Source organism: Dendrobates tinctorius, unplaced genomic scaffold (assembly GCF_039654945.1).
Source record: "Dendrobates tinctorius isolate UK_male_01 unplaced genomic scaffold, ASM3965494v1 ptg000240l, whole genome shotgun sequence".
Lineage (NCBI taxonomy): Eukaryota > Metazoa > Chordata > Amphibia > Anura > Dendrobatidae > Dendrobates > Dendrobates tinctorius.
Genome location: NW_027361907.1, coordinates 9,280,917 through 9,302,134, shown reverse-complemented (window position 1 = coordinate 9,302,134; position 21,218 = coordinate 9,280,917). Strand labels below are relative to the sequence as shown.

The 21,218-nt window shown below is 40.1% G+C and overlaps 1 protein-coding gene across 5 annotated transcripts in view; it reads right to left on the bottom strand.

Moving 5' to 3' along the window:
- MCF2L (MCF.2 cell line derived transforming sequence like) overlaps positions 1-21,218 on the bottom strand; it is a 309,764-nt gene that overhangs the window by 36,101 nt on the left and 252,445 nt on the right. For all 5 annotated transcript variants that reach the window (XM_073556853.1, XM_073556852.1, XM_073556854.1 and 2 more), the window contains 14 exons: positions 19,818-19,937; positions 16,794-16,985; positions 14,249-14,440; positions 14,003-14,162; positions 13,736-13,812; positions 13,562-13,632; positions 13,313-13,379; positions 11,818-11,933; positions 9,186-9,255; positions 7,731-7,823; positions 7,564-7,656; positions 5,589-5,714; positions 3,562-3,783; positions 1,825-1,917 (listed from right to left, as the gene is read on the bottom strand). In XM_073556853.1, coding sequence (XP_073412954.1) covers positions 1,825-1,917; positions 3,562-3,783; positions 5,589-5,714; positions 7,564-7,656; positions 7,731-7,823; positions 9,186-9,255; positions 11,818-11,933; positions 13,313-13,379; positions 13,562-13,632; positions 13,736-13,812; positions 14,003-14,162; positions 14,249-14,440; positions 16,794-16,985; positions 19,818-19,937 — 1,692 coding nt within the window. The remainder of the gene's footprint in view (positions 1-1,824; positions 1,918-3,561; positions 3,784-5,588; positions 5,715-7,563; positions 7,657-7,730; positions 7,824-9,185; positions 9,256-11,817; positions 11,934-13,312; positions 13,380-13,561; positions 13,633-13,735; positions 13,813-14,002; positions 14,163-14,248; positions 14,441-16,793; positions 16,986-19,817; positions 19,938-21,218) is intronic.

The window sequence follows — 21,218 nt, the reverse complement described above, 5'->3', positions numbered from 1 at the left end:
CATGATGACGTGTGTCTGTGTGGGCAGTGTAAGTGGTCATCTTTTTCTCTGTGTGTCCGTATACCTGGTGAAGTGTACATAGAGACATAGTATGACTGCATTTTTGTGTTTGTGTGAGTCCGTGTACATAGTGGCGTGTGTATTAATGTGTATGTGGTGACATGTTTGAATTGAGTGTGTACATCGTGACGCATATGTGTGTATGAGTGTTATCACCATACCGTGTGTATACAGGGTGATGTTTGTGCATGAGTGTGTCCGTGGTGACGCACATGTGTGTGCGGTGATGGGTGTGTACATGATGATGTGTATGCGTACAGTGACAAGTATATGAGTGTGTATGTGATAACGTGTGTATGAATGTGTACATGTTGATGTGTGTGTACATGGTGACGTGTAGGAGTACGTAGTGACAAGAATGTGTATGATTGCACGTGGTGACGTGTGTACATAATGACTTGTTTAATAGTGTGCACGTGGTGACTTGTGTGATGAGTGTGTATGTGACTTGTGTATGCGTATGTACGTGGTGACTGGTGTATGTACACGATGTAGTGCATGAGAACGTAGTGACGAGTGTATGATTGTGTACATAGTGATGTATGCATGTGTATGATTGTACGCGGTGACGTGTGTTCGTAGTGACGTACCGTATGTGTACATAGTGACATGCAGAAGTACAGAAGTAATATCATCAGGATGTATGATTGTACGTGGTGATGTGTTTGCACGTAGTGTGCGAGTTTGTATGAGTGTGCATGCGTTGTGTGTGTGTACTTGATGACTTGTATGAGTACGAAGTGACAGTGCATTAGTGTGTACATAGTGACGTGTGCATGTGTGTACGTAGTGACGTGTGTGTATATGAGTATGTATGTGGTGACGTGTATGTATGAGTGTGTACATGGTGATGTGTGTGTGTACAAAATAATGTGTATCAGTACGCACTGACAAGTGTATGAGTGTGTACTCAGTGTGCGTATGTAGCGATATGTGTGAGAGTGTATTATTGTATGTGGTGACGTGTGTGCACATGGTAACGTGTAAAAGTACATAGTAACACGAGTATGTATGATTGTACGTGGTGACGTGTGTGTGTACGTAGTGACTATGTATGAGCGTGTATGTGGTAACGTGTGTGTGCATGATGACATGTATAAAATACTGACCAAATATTGAACGTGAAGTAAGGATTGGCCACCACTCCTGGGAAAGTGCTTTGTGTTTGCCCCCCATGCTAAAGTTTGCCAGCCAGTCCCTGCTCAGCAATTACAAAAATGGGGCCCAGGTCCCCAAAAAGCTCCATGGATGGGGCGAAAGTCCGCAAGATAAATGTATGGATAAGGGATAACGTTGATCGTGGAAATACCCTTATGATGGATTAACCTCACTAGGCGATATTGCAAGGTGAATATGAAATTATTTAGCAACTGATGAGTGTGTAATTCAAGATATAATGGATAAACCGATTATGTTATAAACTATTAATGTGGGATGATTGTTGGGAAAACATTTAGCTGGTCATGCACATTAGATAATTGTCTGCCGAATGCCTATTTGGTTGACAACTCTTTCTCGTCCTCTATTTCCCCATAAACATGCATGATCAGTCTCTCAATATACACTGCATAGAATATATGAGCATGTAAACACAAAGAAAACCAGCTAGTTTTCCTTTCTAATTTACAAAATACCAGCACAAAAATTACATTTGTAGCCACCAAACCATTTTTTTTAACCCTACAGATTTTCTCCTTATACATTCCTGCAGAAGTTCCCGTGTAATGATCTTAAATAAATGTTATCTTAACAGAATAGCATTACCTGCACAATATATACTTCTTCTCTTGCATTGTACCAGATTTCAAATTTCCTATTGTCTCCCTTTACATATTCTGTAATTCCAACAGATGCCATCTGGTCAAAATAGAAAACAAGATTTACTGATACATTCACACTGGTTACTGTAAAGCCCCCCGTTACACACTGCGATATCGCTAGCAATATCGCTGTAAAGTCACCGATTTTGTGACGTTGCAGCGATATTGCTAGCGATATCGCTGCATATGATGCTTACCTCTGACTGGCTCCCCCCGCTGGTTATCGCTGATCGCGCAAGAAGCTCCTGGACCATTCCTCGTCGGTCACTTCCTACGGCGCTTCCTGTGGCGCCGACGAGCGACGCGTGGAGCCGGGCGGGAGGATGCATGATCGCCGCGTCTGACAGGTAAGTAGCGATCCCCGTCCCCAGCGATGTCGCTGGTGAGATCTGCCTGTGTGGCAGCTCACTAGCGATCACCTAGCGATGCACCAGCGATCCTGACCGCGTCATATCGCTGGTCGGGATTGCTGGTGCATCTCTAGGTGTAACGGTACCCTAACTTTGTTACAATGTATAAACACATACTGTAGAATTTATTACTTTCAGATCAGAAGGAACGTTTGTATGGAAGAGAACATGAAGCCCATGGTTACATCTTCAAAATATCCAGCTATTATCCTTTAATGGGAGATTATAATGACTTTTACATATAACATTTGGGTGTTGTTTATACTTGACAACCACCCCAGCCTAGACTGTACAGTCAGTAAAATAATAATGGCTAAACAGAGAGGTGAACAATAGTAAGCTATTTTATTAAATTACCGTAAATACTCGTGTATGAGTCGGCCAAGGTATAAGCCGAGGCACGAAAAACTGGGAAAATGTATTGACTCGAGTATAAGCTGGGTATGCATTTCCCCAACATCTCCATCCTGATATGCATGGTTCCTCATCCCTATCCTTGTATGCATGGCTCCTTATCTCCATCCTTGTCTGCATGGCTCCTTATCCATGTCCTGGTATGCATGGCTACTCATCCCTATCCTTGTCTGCATGGCTCCTTTACCCCGTCCTTGTCTGCATGGCTCCTCATCCCTGTCCTGGTATGCATGACTCCTCATCCCTATCCTTCTATGCATGGTGTCTCATCCCTATCCTTGTATGCATGGCTTCCCATGAGAAAAGCATAAAAAAAACCCCTCCTACTTACCTTCCCTGCGTGTACTCTGAGCATTCTGTTCCGGCTTCCAGCAGCCCCTTTGGCTGAGCGATCATGTGTCCCCGCTCATTAAGGTACTGAATATTCACTTGTCTCCACTCAGCGGGTACACGTGTTCACTTGGCCACAGGAGCTGCTGGAAGACAGAACAAGATGCTGCGAGGATGCACAGGGAAGGTAAGTAGGAGTTTTTTGTTTTTTTAACAGCTGCTGGAAGCCGGCGGCTGCAACTGTCCGCACTATAAATGAAATGAATATTCATTGCCAGTGCAGTGAATATTCATTTCTCTTGAGCAGCTGGCACAGTTACAGCCACAGCCTCCTGCGACACACTATATATAAACACATATACACCAGACTTTCAATGGAATCCATTGGGATTTATTCTGCTGGTTATTTTACGAAGCCTACATTACTTAAACACAAAAGCTATAGAAAATCGGAAACGAGTAGCAGTGTGAATGTTCAATTTCTATGTGTTCTGGCATAGAATATTTAGTGTTTCTAATAGACTTACATTTAAGGAATGTTTGAAGCTATAGGAAGGAGCCTTCTCATATCCCTCGCCATTCTCTTCTCTCTTCTTGCAGAACAGGACTGCCTTTTCATGCAGGAATAGATGTCTCTGCATTGGTTTAAATCTTGCCAAGTCCTTTACTTTCGAATGTCCCTTTTTATGTTCTGTCCACACATTAAAGGATCCTTGCATTAAAAGTTTGCCAAGATCATTCAAGTTCCCCTAGAAAGAAGAATGTATATTAATGGCTATTGGCACCAGGATTAGTTAAATCTGAGGGCAAAATGGATTAAAGGAAAATGTAAGAAGTGTAATATGTATTATCAATATTGTAAAACATGGATAACTTCTATAAACCACATTGTAGAAGTGTAGAAGGCATTGCTTACCGTAAACTGGATTACAACAAAATATTTGCAGTTGAATCTATTCATTATACACACACAGACACATATATATGCACAAATAAATACATATACATATATATATATACTGTATATATATATATATATATATATATATATATATACATACACACACGTCACGACAAGGAAATGATGCTCAGTAGTTTGTGTGTGGCCTCCACGTGCCTGTATGACCTCCCTATAACGCCTGGGCATTGCTCCTTATGAGGTGGTGGATGTTCTCCTGAAGGATCTCCTCCCAGACCTGAATTAAAGCATTAGTCAACTCCTGGACAGTCTGTACATGATGTTGGTGGATGGAACAAGACATGATGTCCAAGATGTGCTTGATTGGATTCAGGTCTCGGGAACAAGCAGACCAGTCCATAGCATCAATGCATTTACCATGCAGGAACTTCTGACACACTTTAGCCATATGACGTCTAACATTGTCATGCATCAGAAGGAACCCAAGGCCCACTGCTCCTGCATATGGTCTCACAATGGGTCTGAGGATCTCATCCCGGTACCTAATGGCAGTCAGGGTACCACTGGCTAGCACATGGAGGGCTGTGCAGTCCTCCTAAGAAATGCCTCCCCACACCATTACTGACCCATTGCCAAAACTGTCAAGCTGGAGGATGTTGCAGGCAGCAGAATATTCTCCACGGCGTCTCCAGACTCTGTCACATCTGTCACATGTGCTCAGTGTGAACCTGCTCTCATCCATGAAGAATACAGGGCGCTAATGTCAAATCTGCCAATCATGGTGTTCTCTGGCAAATGCCAATCGCCCTGCACAATGTTGGCCTGTAAGCATAACACCCACTTGTGGACGTCGGGCCATCATACCACCCTCATCTCATGGAAACTGTTTCTGACAGTTTATGCAGACACATGGAGGTTAGTGGCCTGCTGTAGGTCATTTTGCAGGGCTCTGGAACTGCTCCTCCTTGAACAGGAGCTAGCTGCTGGTTTGTTGCCTTCCTCTACAGTCCCCTCCAAGTCTCCTGCTATCTGCTCCATGCTTTAGATACTGTGCTAATAAACATATCTACCCTTCTTGCCACAGCTTGCATTGATGTGCCATCCTGGATGAGCTGCACTACCTGAGCAACTTCCATGGGTTGTAGACAACATCTCATGCAGTACAGTACCTCTAGGGGTGAGAGCAATGACAAATTGCAAAAGTGACCAAAACAGCCAAAAAGCATGAGAACTGAGAAATGGTCTGTTGTAAACCCCTGCAGAATCACTCCTTTACAGGGGATTCCTTGCTAATTGCCTATCATTTCTACCTGTTGTCTGTTCTATTTGCACAAAAGCAGGAGAAACTTATTCACAATCAGTGTTGCTTCATAACTGGACAGGTTGATTTTACAGAAGTGTGATTGACTTGGAGTTACATTGTGTTGTTTAAGTGGTCCCTTTACTTTTTTTGGAGCAGTATATATAATATAAAAATATATATAAATATATATATGCTCTATGCGATGATTATGCTAATATTATCAACACATTCACTTCTACAAGTAAAATAGGATATTGGGAATTACTAATAACAGTTCATTTCAATCAATTGAATGCAGATTATATATTGTCTCTACAACACTAGCCACTTACTTCATATCCAGTGATCGCTATTTGGTGCATGGAGTCATTGACAGCTTTGAGAATGCCAAGAATAGAAGCCAAAGCTTCCTGCAGATCTTCAGCACCTTCACAATTCTTACTGTACTTTAACATTTCCTAAGCAGAACACATAAGCATAACATTTGAGAGATTTCTAAAATGGACACATTGCTGAGTAAATGCTGTTGCTATAGCTTTAGAGCATGTATTTGAATTACGCAAATCATTCCTGATAAATGCTTAGACGATTGTTTTTCTCTCCAGAAATCTACAGAATATATTTGGCTCTGAATTTATATCTTGCCTGTGCTCTTTTCTAATCCCCACCATCGGATCTTCTGCAGAGCAGTGGGAGACCATGCTGATCTCCAGCACAGTCATCCACTGACTACAACACCTGTTAGGATGTAATAAACTCAACGGTTACTTTGAAGCGGTTGTTTCAACATCACTAAAATTTAAAATTGCAGAGGGCTTGTAAGAACAAGCAACCTTGCATTCAAATTCGAATTTAACCCCTAAGTGACCAGGCAAAATCTCTCAAATCTGACGTGTCATTTTATGTGGCAAGAACTCTGGAATGTTAGAACATATCCCAGTGACTTTGATATTATTTTACATGGATGTTTTTTAATGACACATTAAATTTCACAATCATGGTAAATTAATGCCCATATGTTTTACGTTTATTTCTAAAAAATATCAGAAATTTTACAAAAAAAATTTAAAAAAATTAGCAATTTTCAAACTTCGAATGATTATCCCTTTAATCCGGATCCACACAAAATACTTAACCAATAACATTTCCTTCTTATCTGCTTTACATCATCACCAGCTGTAAAATGTTCTTTTATTTTGTTACGATGTTTAGAAGCTTCAAAATTGTAGCAGCAATTTTTCATTTTTTTCAAGGAAATTTACGAAGCTCATTTTTCTAGGCACCTATTCAGGTTTGAAGTGACTTTGGGGAGACTTATATATTGGAAAACCGCCAAAAGTTATACTATTTTAAAAGCTGCACCCTTTAAGGTATTCAAAACTGCTTTCAGGTAGTTCATTAACCCTTCAGGTACTTTTCAGGAATTAATACAAAGGGACATGACAGGAATGAGAAATGGGATTTTTTTACCACCTAAATGTAGTTAACTTCTGATCAGGCCATTATAGCCATCAGACTCTATTTGGCCATGAATTGCCACGTTAACCATCAGAACCATACAATCATGATTTCAAAGTGCTGATGGGGTTAAAAAGGCAGCCCCCACACACTTTTAACCATTTAGATGCCGAATTCACTATTAACAGGAGAATTTAAAGGGTTATTTGGCCATGGTTGGTGACAACATTGATCGCAACTGATGCGGAAGGGTGACACCTATACTGTACTGCTGACAGCTGCTGCATTTTCACTCATTGGGGATGCTATTAACATATCTCAGGTCTGTTTTAAAGTGGTTAAAATGGTTAAAATCCGATCCATTCTTAAGAAAGAAGGGATTTTTAATTTTAATGTTTTATGCTCATTGTCTTGGATACTGCACAGTGATTACCAGCTCTTTTTAACAGCGCTTGTAAGCACTGATCAGACCAGTGGCAATGGAGGAGTGCACGGGTAATAAAACTGTCTGGATTGAAGTGGCCAGCTTTATTGCCTCTGTACTACTTTATTACCATTGCTCCAAACTGCTAATTTTTTCAGGAGCGCACTGTCCCCCAGAAAACAAAGTCAGATGACTGTAGAGTGGTGAGCGAACAAAGATGAAACTAGAGGAAAACAGAGGACAGGTACAATGCAGGTATGTTAGGAGCGGTCACAGGTCCACTTTTAGCATTGCAAGACTTTTTTGGAAATGATTGGGAAGGGGGATCGCAGTGTACAGGTTTAATATTCATGTAACATATGGCCAGTGCAGAAGCCGCTCAAGTGGCTCTCTGCTCCAGCTGTAATGCATAAGCTATAATGTACCTTTAAAAGCAGTTGATACTTTGTTATCCTCTGCACAGGTTTCAGTAGGTAGGAATCCAGGCTTAGCTTGTGATCCAGTTTCCTTTGGCACTCCTACAAGATGCAGAATGTTATGGACACAGATCCATTAAATGCTACTAATAATTGTGACATTGCTATACAGTTACCTGAAAAAAGGCAGCGTCAGAGCTCTGGCGCCACAAACTCTCCGATCGGGGCTTGTTCTGGCAGTACTTCTCGTATATCTGGAAATCTTCCATCTGGGTGTTAGAAAACAAGTACAGGAATTAACAATAGCACAATTTATGCCCAGCTACAGACATAAGTGACAAATTTAAGTCCTTGTAAAATAACAAGGAAAAACAACAGCACAGTCATAAGGTTGTGGGTGCAATACTTCCCAAGCAACCGGCCAAAAAGCCTCCAAATACAGAAACAAGCACTCCAATGGCAATAAGTCAAAAAGTGGAAGTTATTCACACAGGATACCTGATAAAGCTTTCACAAGTCAGTGTTTGTATGGAGCCAAAATGCATGAGTCCTTATATTTCTAAGATTCACATAACTTTTTCTTGGCTATATGTTACTAATCTATTTATATAATTGCATTGTAATGTTTTCATTTCCTGTTCTGTCCAGATGTCACCGTATCCCAGAATTCCTAGTGGAGGAAGTTCACTGACCGCCATATTTTGACACCAAAGTGATGGGTGTCTCAAAATGGAAACTGCTGCTGGTACCAACCTATTGTGCGGTACCACCAGCGGAACACAGTCGCACCACACACACACACACACTCTATAAACCGTAGGCACCACACACACACATTCATAACACACACTCACACCCACACTCACAAGCAGCCTCTTGTGCGGTACCACCAGCGAAACACCGTAGCACTGCGACTGCGTGAATTCCGCGCAGGTGTAGTGAATTATTTGGCTGATCCCGGCGGCAGATGCGCGACGTGTCTTCAGGCAGAGGAAGCAGTTCACATTAAAGGTGGTTTCCCACGAACAAAAGTTCATTTTAAAAATTGTCTGTGTCTGACCGTGTACGGCGCATACTACATCTCCTGGGCAGGGGAGAAAGCAAAAGACAATATTGACATTACAGCAGGGGAATACAGAGGATTCATTTTGTGAGGTAAAATATTTCACTGACTGTTTTTAAATAATATTTTAAATCACAAAATGTATCCTCTGCGATCTCCTGCTGTAATATCAGTATTGTCTTTAGCTTCCTCCCCTGCCCAGGAGCTGTGGTATGTTCTGTACACGGTCAGACACAGGGGTGAGAGAGACAGGGCACAGAGGGGAGACAGCTCAAACGGGACAGCACATGAGGGGAGAACACAGCACAGGAAGGAGAGAGACAGCAGACAAGGGGGATAGCACATGGGGTAGACAGGTCAAATAAGAGAGCACAGAGGGGAGAAGTCAGCACATGGGGAAAGAGAGAGTGGATAGGTGGGTGAACACATGGGGGAGAGAGATTCTCAACACTGCAAAGCCTGCCCCCATCGTGACATTACCAGCCTCCTGATGCGATAGTATCGGGCCTCCATCTAGTATCAGTTATAGTTAACCAATATTCACACATTATCCAATAGTAACACATACCCTTTCTAGAAAACATCTTCCTACTAGCTCAGGATAGTCAATGTAGTTCTCCAACTCTCTCAAGAATATTCTGCAAAACATACATCAAAACATTAGAGATACACTACTTGATAAACTAAAATTTTTACATATTAAAGGATTGCAGTAAAATTGTATCATTGCAAAATAAAACCAAGGAAATAAAACAGAAATTTACCAAACTATTTTACCTTTATTTTGCAGCTCGGAGGCTTGTCTTCTTTTCCTACAATTGTACATGCAATTCATTGTCTCACTTATTTGAAATGTCTGGCATGATCTTTTTCCATGATAACGCTGACTGATACTAACGGTAAATTCTCATTTTCCAGGATCTCTCAACATTTTCACCATGAAGGAACTCTTATAATTAACTTGTCCCTGATACACAGCTAAAAATGTCTTCTAGCCTAAGAAGGAACAAAGTAACCTAAAAGTTCCACAAAATCTTGTTTGGGAAACACTATACTATGAGAAAGGACCATTTTGCTTTTTACAGTATCTAAAAATATCTTCAGATATGTTTAAAAAAAAACAAAAAAAAAACCACATACAACTTTAATTGCCAAAGCTCCAGCAATATATGACACAGTCAGTACTGATGTCTGGTCCCAGCAGCTCCATGTCTGATTTAAAGTGAACCTGCCACTTGATTCATGCGGCCCAAACCATGAGCAGCATGAAACAAAACTTGGCTGGTCCATTGCAGACAGATATATTATTCACTGATTCGCTCCAGACTTTCAGAGGAAATATACTTTAAAGATGTTGAGAGACTTAAAACCTTTTGCCAGTGTTGCTGTAAGTGATTGGCAATTCTCATGCTAAAGAAATGACCTGTCAATCACTGATAACAGTGTGGTGAGAAGCCAGTCATGTGCATAACCGGACTAGTCTCAACTCTGGCAATCGTTCCTGGCCAGATCTTCATACCTGCTTTTTACCTGGCTGCAATCATGCAGGCAGGCTCTGATTCATGCTGCATGCAGTTTGGGCAGCATGAATTAGGTGACAGGCTTTTACAATTGAAAAAAAGAGGGCTTCCTTTCCCTCTCTGTGTAGGCAACCTACGTAAGGTAGACTGGTTGCCTGGCGTATTTCAACAGCTAAGCTAGCCCACTTCTTTGCCACAGACTACATATATAATCACATGCCAACACAGGACACTAAGCTTTGTCATGTGTTCAACTTAGTGACTGATGTTGATAGTGGGACATAGTTAGCCACTTGGCAATAAAAACATATCAGTAAGTTGTATATAGTTTGATTTAAAAAGGAATCAGTCATCAGGTTTTTGCTATGTAATCTGATAGCAATACGAGTTAGGGACCTTGATTCTGGAGATGTATTACTTAGTTTGCTGGGTGCTAGAATCACAGTTTTCTTAGCTGTAGTTCCAGCTGCTGAGTTGTGTATAACTGTGCCCACGCCACTGGTTGACAGCTTTCTGTGTAGCTTATCTGTTTCTGGGGTGTGGTTGGACTAGAAGGCATGAGACATTAGTCTTGTAGTGATAATCTCCTGCTGATAAACATTGATTGTACTGAAACAGCAAAACACAGTCCAACAAGTGACATATTGCTGGTATCATGCTATCTTTCCTTACATCTTGGTACGCTCCGATTACATAGCAAAAATCTGGTGACACATTCCCTTTAAACACATCTAAGCATCTTTTCGAGCTGGATAACCCCATTAAAGGAGCACTCCCATCTTTATTTTGTTTTATACAATGTGTGTGTATAGGTGCATGTAATGTAGAGTGAGTGTATTAATATACTCACCACCGGTGTCCAGTATCGTTCTGCTTCGTTTCTCAGTGACGTCACCGTAATACTGACTAGTCTCTTTAACAAAGTAGGCCTATGGAGCCTCATTCTCCTTCCACTACATTGTAAAAGCCACTTCGGGTCACGACGAGCGTAGTGTGACCTGGACAGTATGCAGAGCGGTGACTTCATGAAGAAGTGGAGCAAAAAGGCACTGGACATCAGTAAGAGCAGCGGTAGGCGAGTACAGTAATACACTACATCACATGCACATATACACACAGTTAATAAAATAGTATAGATGGGAGTGCGTCTTTAAGCATTAACTGCTTTTATATTGTATATTGGAGTCAAGGGACACCCAGTAATCTGTGATGCATACATTGTCAGTAGAGGTTCTGCGGGTGATTATGGAAAACCGAACCAGATCACTTTGGCCAAGTTCTAGCAAGAAGACATGTAATAAAGGTGAAAATAGTCAAAGGTCAAAAACATCTGATACAAAATCAGTCCTGTGATGCTTAATGGCCAAAACACTTTACCGTAATATACATTAGCTTTTGTGTTATATTTTGCGAATATGCCAGACAATAGCAACGCCGGGTGTAAGGAAGACAATACACGTGCAAAAATTGATCCAAATATCAAAGAAAATTCAGCGTACTGAACATTCCCATACAGTTAAACATACAGTATGCAGATGCATAGCAGACACCATCTATTAAATGGAGAGTAAGGCAACGTTAAAGTATACGCTGGGAAAACTTATCAGCTAAGTGCAGAAATGCCTAATTAGGTCGAACTAGTCATCCATATCATATTATATAGATGAGTGAAAAGTCTACCTGTTATGAAAGTGGTAGATTTCTTCCATATTTCCAAACAACACATCCTTTTTATTGAGGAGAACTGGAGAGAGGAGATGCATTACTAAGGGATTCTCCATTTCAGCGGCATAACCCTATAGACAACATAACAAGCCAAACATTGGTTGTACAAAATCACACGTGTACATGATCGTCACTGTGGGTATGACACCTGAAGATGAAAAGATGGCTAGATAGGGAGCAGAACTACTCACATGTGAGTTACAGGGAACCACTACATAGACGTCAAGGTTTTTTCCACAAGTATAGTGCATATTAATCAATAGATCTTATAATAATAATAATTTGCACAATTGGATATGTTTAAATAAAATGTTCCTGTGCTGAGATAATCTGCTGTGTACTGTGTAATGGCCATGCCTGACCGTACAGGAACATGGTTGAAAGATCAGAGGAAACAGAAGAGAGTATCCAGACTTTACAGCCTGGAATCGCAGATGCTGCTTTCTGTGAGGTAAAAAACATTTCAAAGCCTGTTACGTGAAAAAACACTATTAATCTGCAGCTATAGGGTTAATCTGAAGGATAATAGCGTTTTGAACCTGCCCGACCCCACGCACTTAGAGCCCCGCTTTCGAGCCTACTGTCTGTCAGAGTCGGGGATGCAGTTACAGCCGCCACCCTCTATACACAGAGCAGTAACTGAACCCGAGACAGCGCCGCCATGACTGAACGCCGAATGCTGCCAACAGGAATAAAGTTCATTTTTTCAAGCAGCGGGGCTCTAGGCAGTGTCAGGCAGGTTCAGAATGCTATTAACCCGCACATTAGCCGTATCTGCATGCTAACAGCAATTTTTCAATTGATAGGTTTCCTTTTAAAACATGTTTTACCTCACAAAAAGAATCAGCTGCGATCCATACTGCAATGTCTGTATACTCTCTTTTGGCGCTTCCACTGCCCAGAAGATGATCAGACGATGACCCTGTACGGTCAGACACGGCCATTACACAGTACACAGCAGGGGCACATTTATAAGATTATCTCAGCACAGGAACATTTGTTTCAATCACATCCAATTGTGAAAGCTATTTTTATTCCAAGATCTATTAATTAAAATGTACTTTGTTTATGGAACAACCTCTTTAAAAAATAAAACATGTAAATGAAGGGCTAGTACTTTGTGTTTCAAATGGAGCACAAAATAGATCAATAGTTTTATGGAAAAAATACCGGCCAAAATACATGATTTCTGTAGTTTTAGTTTCTTAAACATCTCAAATTGAAGAAATTAAAATTTTTTTTAGTTTTCTTGATTTTTATTGCTGGCCACACATTTATAGGAATACATTTCCCAAGAAATATGGAACTACCCTCCCCCCCCCCGTCTGTGTGATCTAGTGTTTAGTAACTGAGGCAAATATGGAAGATAATATACTCTTGGTATATAATAAAGATTCAGTAACTAATAAATAAAATGAGCTCAGATAGAACTTCTAGTGAACTGGCATACCTCCAGCACAGACAGGAGCTCTTCCACGTACACTCTTTCAGTCTCTATGAGTTCATTCATTACATGCCTTGAAACAAAAAAAAAAAAAAGATGTAGGATCTTATACAGGAGAACACAACCAACACACTGTACATTGGTTTAAAAAATGTATAGACTATGAACTCTGAAAATTCTACAAACTCTAGAAACTAATATAGGGCGGGATACAATTATTAATTGGTGTTTAGCACAATACTATACTTTGAGTACCTTCTCAGCACTGCTAAATTTTCTTCATCCTCCATCATAGAAGAACTTCTAACTTGACCATCAACTTCACTCTACATGAAAAACACATGCCAATTCAATAACCTTATGTAGAAAACAAGCCTCATCGTAGGAGGTCTATCCCTTGTTTGTGCAGTAGGCCACACACCAACGCACCTTGGCTCTGCGATAGTTCATTCTTCTCTGAAGAACGCTTTCTGCACTTCCTCGGTGCTCAGAGGCCCTCTGGAGAACTAGGGGTAGGAGACAAATCTCAGGTTCATTATTTTGTGGGATAGACTAGAGTATAGGTTTTGTTACATACGCTAAAAACAAAAAGCGGTTATAGAAACAAACCAAAATTATCTGTTATTTCAAGATTAAACTATGGAGTGTAGACTGACGTATAGTGATAAAGTAACGCCGATAATTATTATATTTTACCTGGAGAAGAACTAGGAGACTTGGTATATGCTTCTGGCCTAGGAGCCACAGGCTGCACAGGCCGCATTTGTTTTGCCGCCAGCTTGCGTAAGCTTCCTTTCCGCTTCTCAAACATTTCTTGCATACTTTGTTGCTTCTGGAAAACCTTTTGAACATGTTCCTGTTGTACAAAAATGCATAAAATGATATTTTCCAGAAAATACCATTTAGAATTGATTAAAAAAAAATGAAATACTGAAGACTTACCTGCAGTTCCAGAGTGAGAATCGCTTCATACTGTGTAAGAACAGTAGGCAAATCTTTGATAGAATTTTCTGTGCCACTCTCAAAGAACTTTTCAATCTCTTGCAGTGCAGATTCTGCTCCATCCTGGGACTGGAACTTATCCACAGGTTGGGAAGCCAGCAAGTATATTCCCTCATCACACCACTCCATGGTCTGAAAAGTGTAGGCAACATTATTAGAAAACACAATATGGACATTAACCCCTTCATGACATAGCGATTTCCATTTTCATTTTTTTCCTCCCCTTCTTCCAAGAGCCATAACTTTTTTATTGTTCCATCAATTTAGCCACACAGTCTTTTTTGTGGGATGAGTTTCACTTTTGAATGACACCATTCATTCTACCTCATAGCGTACTGGAAAATTGGAAAAAAAATTCCAAGAGCGTTGAAATTGCAAAATGAGTGTAATTCTACAATTATTTTGAGCCCCAGACAGAGCTCCACTCCATCCCCAGCTGTTAGAGGCACATGCTGGCTGATTAAATCAGCCACCATGAGCGGGGAAGCACACGGTGCAAGCCCGCGTCAAAGGCAGGGACACGAGATATGATGTAAGTTTAAGTCATGCGTCGTGAAGGGGTTAAAGATAATCTGCCAAAAGATTTTTGTTATGGAATCAGAGAACAGCATGACCTAGGGATTCCAGTGATGTATCACTTACTGGACTGCTTGGTGCAGTTATGATAGAATCCCATTTTCTCTGCTATAGATGTACAGTATCAGTGGTGAGAATACTGAAGTGTCTATAACCCCACCAAAACTCCCAATTGGTAGCTGTCTGTGTACAGTGTCAGCAAGCTCCCAATCAATGGGTGGCGGGGTTACACAGATTAACTGGACTGGCTTGCACATGAGACCTAGTCCTGCAGTGATAATCTACTGCAGATAAAACTGACTGTAGTGAAACTACATCACACAGCCTAATAAGTGACACACCCCTGGAATCAGATTCTCGCTCCCTACGTTATGCTTCTCTTAAATTAAATAGCAAAAACTTATTGACTAACTCCATTTAATACCCAGTGGCCCCAATTCCTTAAGACTGGCGAAAAAAATGGAAGTTTTTTACCATAAAATTCAAAATTTATTCAAGTCAGTATACATGCAACAATGCAATAAAATTATGTAAAGAGAGGGGACAACAAATACAAAAAATGCTGAAAAAAAATTATTTTCATGGCATAGATGGACAAAATATGTTCATTGCACAGAGTAGCATAATAAGGCCGAGATAATAGAATAATTATATTTTTTGTATAAGGTGCAACAAAATGCCTCCTTATGGAATATTCATAGGCCTAAAAAAGAGTAGCCAATGGTGATAGCATATACTTTATAATGTATAAGAAGCAGGTGCAATAATCAGGGAGATTTCTCATAAATCAATAAAATGCATATGCAACAATATAAGGATTTCTCAAAGATAGGACAATAAAGTGCTTATGCAAATGAAAAAGATTTCCAAATAGTAAAGAATCCATTAAGGGGTTAATCCCCAATGTCCAAAAGGCATCCAATGCAGTGTTAATTAGATATTTAATCTCCAATAGAAATGCTAATACTGAAGCAGAGCTGGCTATACAAAGAGTTAAAGTGTTAAAGATAAGGGTCTTTGTCTATACCTTGAAGCAGCAGGCACCCCAACGCGCGTTTCGCACTTGGCTTTGTCCACACCTCCCCTGGACAAAGCCAAGTGCGAAACGCGCGTTGGCCTGCCTGCTGCTTCAAGGTATAGACAAAGACCCTTATCTTTAGCACTTTAACTCTTTGTATAGCCAGCTCTGCTTCAGTATTAGCATTTCTATTGGAGATTAAATCTGTAATTAACACCGCACTGGATGCCTTTGGGACATTGGGGATTAACCCCTTAATGGATTCTTTACTATTTGGAAATCTTTTTCATTTGCATAAGCACTTTATTGTCCTATCTTTGAGAAATCCTTATATTGTTGCATATGCATTTTATTGATTTATGAGAAATCTCCCTGATTATTGCACCTGCTTCTTATACATTATATAGTATATGCTATTACCATTGGCTACTCTTTTTTAGGCCAATGAATATTCCATTAGGAGGCATTTTGTTGCACCTTATACAAAAAATATAATCTATTCCATTATCTCGGCCTTATTATGCTACTCTGTGCAATGAACATATTTTGTCTATCTATGCCATGAAAATATTTTTTGGGCAGCATTTTTTGTATTTCTTGTCCCCTCTCTTTACATAATTTTATTGCATTGTTGCATGCATACTGACTTGAATAAATTTTGAATTTTATGGTAAAAAGCTTCCATTTTTTTCTTCTTCAGGTTAATATGTAATTTTTTGGAAGTACCTATTTATTAGGCTGAATTTCCCCATGGTGGGACGAATAAAGGAAAGGATTATCTTATATATATACACATCTATCTGATTTATGATTCCTCAAGACTGGCGTTTCAACACTGCTTCATTTAAAGTATAAAAACCCAGACACATGCAATTTTGATTGTTCACTAACCTTCTCTAGACGCCTGTGAAGTTCTAGAGACTTATGAAGCACCTCTCGCCTTTCCTGGCTATGACTAGTGATGTCACCACATAGATGATGAAGCTCATTACACTTTGGGAGGATGGAGTCCACAGCGTAGTGGTTACTAAGGATAAGATGGTCACCCTCTCTTGTTAGGACCTGTGCCGTCTGTATCGTTTCCTATTGATAAAAGATCATTTCTTTATAAATTGTAATAGCTGAAAAGTTAAGAGGTGAGAATAATAAGTAAAATTGTTAACATATAAATTGTGAAGAAACATGAAAAATTTTCAGCAATGCAATACTGAAATCTTTGTAAGGCTATGTGCACACGTATTTTTAGGTGCTGCGGTATTTTCCGCGCAAATTTGGAAAAATCAGCAGGCAAAATTCTCAGGTCAAAAAACCTGCTGTTTACCTGCGGATTAGCCTGCGGTTTAGCCCTGCGGTTTCACACCTCTACAATGGAGAAGGTGTGAAACCGCTGTGGATTTTGCACAAAGAATTGACATGCTCCGGATTTGAACCTGTAGCAAATCCGCGCGGAATAATCTGCAGCATGTGCACAGCGATTTTCAGTTTACCATTGAAAACAATGGTACTGTACAACGCAGCTAAATCTGCTGCGGACCCACAGAGCCTGAAACGCTGCGGATCCGCATCAGAATCCGCAACGTGTGCACATAGCCTTAAACTGCAGTTTTGTAATTATGGTGCCAAAAAGTAAAGGCTCATTCACATTGCAGGGTACTGGCCATATTGTCTCGATGTGTTACTTTATAGGCTCCGACAGGCTCCATACGTATAGAAATATGTCCTCCAGAACCAATGCATTCAGAAAACAATACATTTGTATATACAGAGGTTAATAGAAACATATCCTGTATGTACAGTGGGGCAAAAAAGTATTTAGTCAGTCAGCAATAGTGCAAGTTCCACCACTTAAAAAGATGAGAGGCGTCTGTAATTTACATCATAGGTAGACCTCAACTATGGGAGACAAACTGAGAAAAAAAAATCCAGAAAATCACTTTGCCGGTTTTTTTTTCATTTTATTTGCATATTATGGTGGAAAATAAGTATTTGGTCAGAAACAAGCAATAAAGATTTCTGGCTCTCACAGACCTGTAACTTCTTCTTTAAGAGTCTCCTCTTTCCTCCACTCATTACCTGTAGTAAGGGCACCTGTTTAAACTTGTTATCAGTATAAAAAGACACCTGTGCACACCCTCAAACAGTCTGACTCCAAACTCCACTATGGTGAAGACCAAAGAGCTGTCAAAGGACACCAGAAACAAAATTGCAGCCCTGCACCAGGCTGGGAAGACTGAATCTGCAATAGCCAACCAGCTTGGAGTGAAGAAATCAACTGTGGGAGCAATAATTAGAAAATGGAAGACATACAAGACCACTGATAATCTCCCTCGATCTGGTGCTCCACGCAAAATCCCACTCCGTGGGGTCAGAATGATCACAAGAACGGTGAGCAAAAATCCCAGAACCACGCGGGGGGACCTAGTGAATGAACTGCAGAGAGCTGGGACCAATGTAGCAAGGCCTACCATAAGTAACACACTACGCCACCATGGACTCAGATCCTGCAGTGCCAGACGTGTCTCACTGCTTAAGCCTGTACATGTCCGAGCCCGTCTGAAGTTTGCTAGAGAGCATTTGGATGATCCAGAGGAGTTTTGGGAGAATGTCCTATGGTCTGATGAAACCAAACTGGAACTGTTTGGTAGAAACACAACTTGTCGTGTTTGGAGGAAAAAGAATACTGAGTTGCATCCATCAAACACCATACCTACTGTAAAGCATGGTGGTGGAAACATCATGCTTTGGGGCTGTTTCTCTGCAAAGGGGCCAGGACGACTGATCCGGGTACATGAAAGAATGAATGGGGCCATGTATCGTGAGATTTTGAGTGCAAACCTCCTTCCATCAGCAAGGGCATTGAAGATGAAACGTGGCTGGGTCTTTCAACATGACAATGATCCAAAGCACACCACCAAGGCAACGAAAGGCGTGGCTTCGTAAGAAGCATTTCAAGGTCCTGGAGTGGCCTAGCCAGTCTCCAGATCTCAACCCTATAGAAAACCTTTGGAGGGAGTTGAAAGTCCGTGTTGCCAAGCGAAAAGCCAAAAACATCACTGCTCTAGAGGAGATCTGCATGGAGGAATGGGCCAACATACCAACAACAGTGTGTGGCAACCTTGTGAAGACTTACAGAAAACGTTTGACCTCTGTCATTGCCAACAAAGGATATATCACAAAGTATTGAGATGAAATTTTGTTTCAGACCAAATACTTATTTTCCACCATAATATGCAAATAAAATGAAAAAAAAACAGACAATGTGATTTTCTGGATTTTTTTTTCTCAGTTTGTCTCCCATAGTTGAGGTCTACCTATGATGTAAATTACAGACGCCTCTCATCTTTTTAAGTGGTGGAACTTGCACTATTGCTGACTGACTAAATACTTTTTTTCCCCACTGTATACATTTTTTTAAATCCAAGACAGGCAGTCAAGTTCACACTAGCACACACACACACACACACACACACACACACACACACACACACACACACACACACACACACACACACACACACACATATATATATATAATAAAAATATCGCCCCAATTATATCCAGTAAATTGAAATTGATTTTTATAAATCAGCAGCTATTAAACACTAACTAGACTATTAAGTACTAGCTAAACTAAATGCAGTTTCTATGTAAAGAATTGTGATGTATCTGCAAAAAATCAGATGTATTATGGTGGCTTTGTATCTGAATTTTTTTGTGCACCCATAGACTAAAATGGCTCACCCATTGAAGTCTATGGGTGCACAAAAAAATTAGATTAGATACTACATGAAAACAATGTAGCCCCTGCTACAATTTTTTTCATAAGCAGATTGAGTCGATGAAGAAGCTCGCTCATCTGCATTGCCCCAATGAACAATACAGGTCTGAGCGCTGTCCTTGTGCTATGGAGCTTACCTGGGCCTTTTCCTCAAAAGTGCAGAGATCCTTCAGTATGTGTTCCACATGGGAAGAACTATTTCCTATATCGTTAAATGTTGATAACCTTTCATTAATATTGTCCAGAGTTGCCTTGACCTAAGTTGAAAAAGATAACAAAACATTCAAAAATACTGAAAAAAATAATATCAGGGAAATGGACAAATATAAAAAGTACCGTAATCGGGGAGATTTATCAAACTAAATGTACCATAATTGTGCTACACCAATCTGCTGTCTTTCATGACTTGCACCATATTTGCTATGGACATGATAAATCAATCCATTTTTGCCAGTTTGTGGCATAATATACCTTAATTAGTGGCTGTTTCATTTCCAACAAATTCAGCAAAGGATTTGCACCAGTTTAATTTAAAGTTGCCTTTTGTTGTTTAGTTAATTTTCAGCTTTTTATATCAGTGTTGTTTTTCCAGATGTTTTAGACTAAATCGACAAATGTGACTATTCAAAAAGTCAAAATATTTTATGCGAAATATACTACAGTTCTCATACGGAGTGATTTTTACAAGACTGTTTTTTTTTTTGCACAAATTGTGTGACATTTTGCAGAAAATGCTATTTTTTTTAGTCTAAAAAGGAGCAAAAAAAATTATAAAACAAAAATAAAGGCCGTTTATGAACTGTGTGTGTCGTTTTAAAGAATTTGGGGCCAAAAACAGCAACTGATACCACAAGACAAAATGAGAAAAGTGACGAAAAAACCCCACAAATGGTGAATCGGGGGCCTATGTGTTTTAGACACATTTGTCCCTTGTCTGATAAGGAGTGTGACCTCAGTGAAAAAGAGGTGGCTTAATGTAATGGTAGTGAGACTTAACATGGCATTGTCATGCCAAAATGTGCGCCAAATTGTGGAGCATATTTGTGGCACAAAGTAAGCCATCTAGTAGGTGATGTCAGCTTAAACTAAATCAGAAAAATGCCAGATTTATCACATAACATGAAATACTGTGATAAACATTGTGAATGGTAAGACTATTTAGTCAAAGTTGGGATGAAAATCAAAATAACCGGTCCAAGGGAGGGCAAAAAGCCAAAAATTTATTTAAAAAATGCTCATTTATTATAATAAAATTAGACCACAACGCGTTTCGACAGATAAATCTGTCTTCATCAGGTTGCCATTTTTGGCTTTTTGCACTCCCTTGGACCGGTTATTTTGATTTTCATCCCAGTCTTTTTCCTCATCCAAGGCACCCGGCGGGAGCAGCATTGCTCTTATATCAATATGGAAACGTGCAGTTGGCACTCCGTCTGACCGTCCTATCCACCTTTTGTATTTAGTCAAAGTTGGCACTGTCTAACAATATGTCCCAAAGTTGAATAATAATAATAATAATACCCAGCAGAGATCAGGTT